At 41.9% G+C, this 6,641-nt stretch overlaps 1 protein-coding gene across 1 annotated transcript; it reads left to right on the top strand.

The window, feature by feature from the left end:
• Window positions 1-441: 441 nt before the first annotated feature.
• On the top strand, window positions 442-1,828 carry HSPB3 (heat shock protein family B (small) member 3). Its single transcript, XM_042950037.1, has one exon. The coding sequence runs from the start codon at window positions 637-639 to the stop codon at window positions 1,108-1,110; it is 474 nt and encodes a 157-aa protein (XP_042805971.1). The 5' UTR covers window positions 442-636; the 3' UTR covers window positions 1,111-1,828.
• The last annotated feature ends 4,813 nt before the right edge of the window (window positions 1,829-6,641 follow it).

Genomic DNA, 6,641 nt, shown 5'->3' with positions numbered 1-6,641 from the left:
ACCCAGATGACTTGGCTCAGATGTCCCTTCAGGACAAGTGATGAAAAAGATGAAAGGAAAGAAAATGTGTAGGACAGAGGGCTGAGAGTTTGGTGAATGTCTGAAATTTGAATATGTGTCTGTGTATCTTAATTCCTAGTCAACTATAGCTACATTCATCCCTCCCAGCTTTGCACTTGGAGACAAGGGAGACAGAAGTCTTAGCTCATATTATGAGTACACATCTCTGGACTATGGTAAGAAGTCACAGTCCCTTAGATCACTGCAGTTCACAAGGACAGACACTCAGAAATTCTGTAAATGCTGTTTCTGATTCTAATTCCCCTTTTCTCTTGAGGTAAGCAAAGCAGACACATTTGCCAAGGATAGCTGAGAGTGTAAGCGCGATCCTTGCCTGGGCAGCTTCAGCCGGCCGTGTGCTAAATGCAACTTTGAACCATACCCTATAAATAGCCGTTCATTGTCAGCGCGTGTGAAAAGACAAGAGTGGGTGTGCGGCGGTAGGATGCAGGCCTAATTAAGTAGTTGCGTCTGCGCAGGGTTCCAAGCGAAGAGCCGTTGCGACTGATAATCCAGTCAGTAGGCAACTGCGAGGGTTTGCTCCTGACGGCACATAGACCGAAGCGAAGCGGTTCAATGCTGGCTTTGACTCCGACCATGGCAAAAATCATCTTGAGGCACCTCATAGAGACTCCGGTGCGCTACGAGGAGGAGTTTGAAGCGCGAGGTTTGGAAGACTGCAGGCTGGATCATGCTTTATACGCGCTGCCGGGGCCAACCACGGTGGACGTGAGCAAAGCCAGGGCGGCCCAGGCTCCTCGGGTGGATTCAATGGTGGAGATGCCGACCCAAGAAGGCAAGTCCCGCTTCCAGATCCTGCTGGACGTGGTCCAGTTCCTCCCCGAGGATATCATCATTCAGACCTTCGAAGGCTGGCTGCTGATCAAGGCTCAGCACGGAACCAGAATGGATGAGCATGGTTTTATCTCAAGAAGCTTCACCCGTCAGTATAAGCTGCCAGATGGCATTGAGACCAAAGATTTGTCTGCCATCCTCTGTCACGATGGAATTCTGGTGGTGGAAGTAAAGGATCCAGTTGGGACTAATTGACATCAATTCCTGTTCTCACGGCTCCAGGAAGATTAGAGTTCAGCCAATGGTACCACAGGGAATGTTTGTATTAACCACATTTGAAATGGTTTTTGTGAAGATTAAAAGTAGAGACATAGTTCCTGGTATGTTGAGGTTGTTTTTGTTGTTCTCCCTCAGAGAGGAAAATTGTTAAATGTTCCTACCGTTCAAAGCGATGCTATTCTTACACCCGAAACAGTGACAGTTTAGGAGGTGGGTTTCAGACTAGTGAAGACTCGGAATTATTTCCTTGTTACTCCAACAATGCCACAGAATCTGCTTTTGTAATAATTGATGGCAAAAGAACCATACTGATATCTTATCCATTTTATGAAGACTCTTTATATTGCTAAAAAAAAGCTGTGATTCCCTTCACTTGACAAGCTCTTCTTTTCCGTGAATTTTAATTGAAGTGGAACTTTGTAAATATAGAGTGTGAAGGTTAAAATACAGTACTTCGAAATTGGATCTGAAATATATTTATGATTCACTACAGCTGTCACTGCCTTAAACATAATATTGGAATGTTCAGATATGAATTTTATTTTTAAAAAGCTCTAAATATGTACCCCATTTTTAAAAAGATGAACTGAATCCTATTTGAATGTATTTTTGACAACAGCATATGTTCTGTGGATATTTATGCGATTGTACAAAGATATGTGTTGACTCCTACCCTTATAAGTTCGTAATGAGAAACCACTTTTAAAAGTACAGTTACTGAATTAAAGAGTTTTAATCTGTGTTCTTTGATGCTGTTTAAAAGTTTAGATTTCAGAAGATGGCAAAATGTACTGCATCTGCTCTCTCTGCATAATCCTCGGCTTTAAATAGCCTGGCAGGTCGGGGAGGTTCCCAGGCCTGGGCTCGCACAGGGGGCTAAGTTTCTACAGTGCACTGCCGAGTGCTGCTTCAGCTGAAAGGAAGGGCTGAGACGTTGGAGGTTCAGGATTTGCTTTAGTAGGAATACTGCCATCAACAGCTGGTCTCTGGGTCATTCCAAACATTTGCTATCTCATTCTGTACACGCTAAATATTTCTCGGGAGGAAGTAGCCGCCTTTACCCTGCACCCACCGTGTGCTGCCGGGGAGTCTGTGCACGGCTCTGGGAATAGAAGAGGCTGGGTGTGGAAAGAGCCAGGGCAGACTCAGGCCACTGACAGCACCCCTGTCAGTGCATGGTGCATGGCGTGTAGTTCTGGTGAAAACAGGAGAGATACGGAGCAATAGAAAAAGAAATCAAACAGTTCTAAAAGTAGTTTTGAAAACAAATGTGATCAGAGACATTTGTTTACAATATAATTAAACTGAAATAATTATGAAGCTGTATGTTAATGTTTATCCACCGAGGTTTGTGCATCTAACTCTAAGAAATTTTGTTTGACAAAGTGACTATCACGGACCAGCTCTGCTACGTTACAAAGATAATCGTAGTTATTGGGATTACATCTACTAATATGATTAGAGCTGGGATACCATTTGTCCCACATTAGATTATTCTTTCCCAATGTTTGGCAGGATGGTGTGAAAACCAACTAGTGCTTTGAGAAAACAACCAACCAACCAACAAAAAACCCCTCTCATTTGGCCTTAACCTTACTCTAGATGAGGTCCTACTTCTGGGAAAATTCGGGAAGTAAAAATCTTACCACGAGGAGCCACTGAGAGAAACTTTTCCTTTAAAAATGAATACTAAAATAATCACATCCTCCAATTAGTCTTTATTTGTTTCTAAGATAAATTTTAAAGTATTATGCAGCCAATTTTTTTGATTTGAAAAATATACGAAACACTATAACAAATAAAAAATATTTCTTACTCTTTTACTATCATGAAGTTGTTACGTGAAATTTCTAGTTCAGTCTTCCCCTACGTATAAATACATGTATTGCTTTTCACAAGATTATATTTCCATGGAGTTTGATATCCCAGTAGTCCTGTTTACTGTCTGTTGCCTGCCTCACTTTGTGCCAACCAAACCCATCCTTTGCCTTCGTCGGCCCCACTCTGAGCCCAAGCAGGCTGACCCCGATGGGCCACATCATTCTTGTTTCAACTAGGTTCAGCCAATGGGAGTGCTGACAGTGAGCCAGTGACAGAAGATTAGTGGGTAGGAGGGGAAAAAGGGCAGGGCATATCCTTCTGTCAACCTGCCACAGATGAGGTGTTGGCAGGCCTGTGTCCCTCGATGATTACACCTCTGGAGAGGTGGCCACTCCTCCAGGGCTCCCACTTGTGCTGGGCTCAGGAGTCTTAACAGTTTCTTCCTTTTGTCCCTTCAGCATTTGGGGTGGCAATGTTTTCTGCCTTTCTTGTCCTGGGTGCTTCACCATCCCCTACTGCTTCTCTTTACTTGTCCACTTTCCCATAAATGGTCTCTTCATTAAAGTCCTTTCAAGTGATGGAATTCTGATTCCTGCCAGAACTCTGACTGCTTGACTTCTTCCTTTTTTTAAAAAGTTTATTTTGAGAGAGAGAGAGAGAGAGACAATGAGCAAGCAGGTGCATGAGAGCTGCGGAGAGGCAGAGAGAGAGGGAGAAAGACAGAGAATACCAAACCTACACTGAGGGATTGACTGAGCTACCCAGGTGTCCCATTACTGTTTGACTTCTTAAGTGATTTTTTTTTTAAGTGCATCACTTGCTTTTACTACCAAACATTAACCGATTTGTAATGGCTATGCACTATTCCAACAAAGAAAAACAGTATTCTAATTTAACCATTCCTTTTCACTACTGGTCCCAACAGGAAACAGGTAACAATGTCAAAACTGAAATCATTCAAATTGGAGTGATTTACTTATAAAGAGACACGTTCCAAAGGAGTGGGCAGGGTGAAGAAGAGTTTCAAGGGATAGGGTATAACCTGAGGGTAGCAGGGTGGAGCTGTTATATCCCCTGGGTCCAAAGGAATGGCAGGAGGAAGCTTGTCTCAGAGATCAAGAAAGTCAGATGGAGAAGACCACCAGCTGTGACTTTCATATGACGGACACAACCAGCCCCAGGTGACCTCTCTCAGGTGCTAGAAGAATAAATACTTTCTCCCTCTAATCTCCCACCATGGCACCCTATTGGGACTTAAGTGATAACCAGAAGGTGTGGGCACCCTGTTGATATAGTTCAACAGCCTCCCAGGGCAGAGGGCAGGGTGGGAAAAAGGTGGAGAGTGACTCCTGGGGGCAAGGAGAAAAGTATCCAGGACTCCTGTAAAGTGAATACTCTTGTTATAGCTCTCTTAGAAAAACCTGTCCTACAAAATACAGCCTGAGACGAGGAATGAAGTGCTGGCACTCTATTTGGGAAGGGCACACCCAGACTGGTAAAAGTGAGAAGTTAGAGGGGAAAGAGGCATGGAAAAGAAAAAAGGGAAGCAACGTGAGGTGATGTGTTGCCATGCTGGCCCCCACTTCACAATGAGCTATGAAGAGACTCAGCAGGCTCTTGGCAAGGATGTTGGTTTAGTACCTAGAACTTCTCCCGAAGATCTTTGGGAAGAAATAAAATCTTAAAGCAATCTACAGGAAAGAAAGAAGAGGGAATTTGCTTGCCCCAGTCCCTACTATTTCCTGTTTCCCCTTTAGCTCACAGGGTGTAGACTCTCCTGCACTTCTGGGGTACATCGCCCAATCCCTTAGCGGCTGCTCAGAAAACCAGACCCCATGCCCCACGGTGTGACATTTTATCCATGCTGGGAGCAGAAGGATGACCTAGCATGGTCAGGGCTCACTCCGGGTGAGAAACACAGGCTTGGGGTTTCAACTTGGCTTCCAGTCACCTTGGGAGACTTGGCAATGGCTCTGGTGGCAGCACCATGGTCTGGGAGGCAGGTGACACCCTCAGAAAAGAGAAGGCAGATGGAAAGGCACACAGGGTTTGTATCCACCGGGACCCCAAATCTAGAACTGCAGGAAGGGGGAGCCAGGCAAATCACACAGGCCTATAGCATATTGCCTATGTACCCCAGACTGCTTTCAAAATTTAGGGACTCTAATATCATCTTATATTTTTATATAATTTTTTACTTGCTTAAGTGTAAAAATCAGTTCTCTTAAACTTCTCCAGGATTTTTCTTTTCCTGTAGATTGTGGATCAAAGTTTTGTTTTTGTTTTAAGCTGTCATCTCTTATCCTGGAAGCCCAGAAGTCATTGAAGACTTTAGTTCCCATTGACCTCCCTGAGTCCGAACCGCACTGGAATCCCGAATGTGCCCTTGCCTTAACTTCTCACCTACTGGTGATGATCTGAGAATTGCTGTCAGTGGTCATTGTGATTTTAAAAAACAAAAATGGTATGGGTGGCTCAGCCGGTTAAACGTCCGACTTTGGCTCAGGTCATGATCTCTTGGTTCCTGGGCTCAAGCCCTGCGTCGGGCTCTGTGCTGACAGCTCAGAGCCTGGAACTTACTTCGGATTCTGTGTCTCCCTCTCTCTCTGCCCCTCCCCCACTCACGCTCTGTCTTTCTGTCTCAAAAATAAATAAACATTAAAAAGAACCCACAAATGGTATACAACATCAGTGGAAAAAAATCAAAACACCTCAAATCATTTCCTCAAGCTTAACAAAAATATTTGTAACTAGTTTACTACTGTTTCTTCAGAGATTCTCAAATAATTAGTTGGAAAAAAGAATTAAAATGTTGGTTTGGTATGCTAATTTACAGCTCACATATTACATGTTGAAAATAACTCTGTCTTAGCAACTGAGTTAGCCAGATGTCCTCCCCAAAATATGAGACAGTATTTTAAATTTGAAAAATATATGCTGCTAAGTAATATATGCTGCTAAGTAAATGTTTTCTTCTACATTTCCTCAGCATTGTTTAATACACAAGAGCATGCATGTATATACGTAATATACTTTTAAAATCCTGTGTATTAATGTCTTCTAACTTCAAGGACAAATACAAGGAAAATCTATTGCAGTAAGACAAAATGGTCTCTATTCTTTGATCCCATTCTTTGTAATTTGTTGAGATTTTTTTCATGACCTGATGCATAATTATTTTTAAAAATGTACCATATATATGTGAAAATAATTTATAGAGTGTATATTTATATACAAATTTTCTATTTGGAGTGTGTGTATATATATATGTATATGTATATGTACACACACACACATATATATGTACTTGCAATTTTGTTGGTTCACCTGTCCTTCCTTTTTTTGGTTGTTTGTGGCAAATAGAAACACACAGATTGGCGTTTAAAAATCCTTCAGTATGAAAGGACAGTTTAAAATTAAAAAAAATTTTGGTCCATTTTTTCTTTTGTATATTTCCAGGTTATGTTGTCATGTGATTATACATTTGTGATTTCTCTCAATTGGATTATATCTTATATTATTATGTAGGCCCATTCTATCTCCATGTAATGCTTTTACCATTAAATTGTTTTGCCTGATAATATCATTTTTTGTTTCATGCTTTGCACGACATCTTTTTTATTACATATTCAATGTACCTTTGTTTTAAGTTTCTTAGAAGCAGTAGCATGTAGCTTGATTTTTAA

This window comes from Panthera leo, chromosome A1 (assembly GCF_018350215.1).
Source record: "Panthera leo isolate Ple1 chromosome A1, P.leo_Ple1_pat1.1, whole genome shotgun sequence".
In the NCBI taxonomy this organism is placed as follows: Eukaryota; Metazoa; Chordata; class Mammalia; order Carnivora; family Felidae; genus Panthera; species Panthera leo.
This window is presented reverse-complemented; position numbering and strand designations above follow the sequence as displayed.

Coding starts and splice junctions, on each gene's coding strand:
- HSPB3 (XM_042950037.1), top strand. CDS start 637: ATGCTGGCTTTGACTCCGACCATGGCAAAAATCATCTTGAGGCACCTC.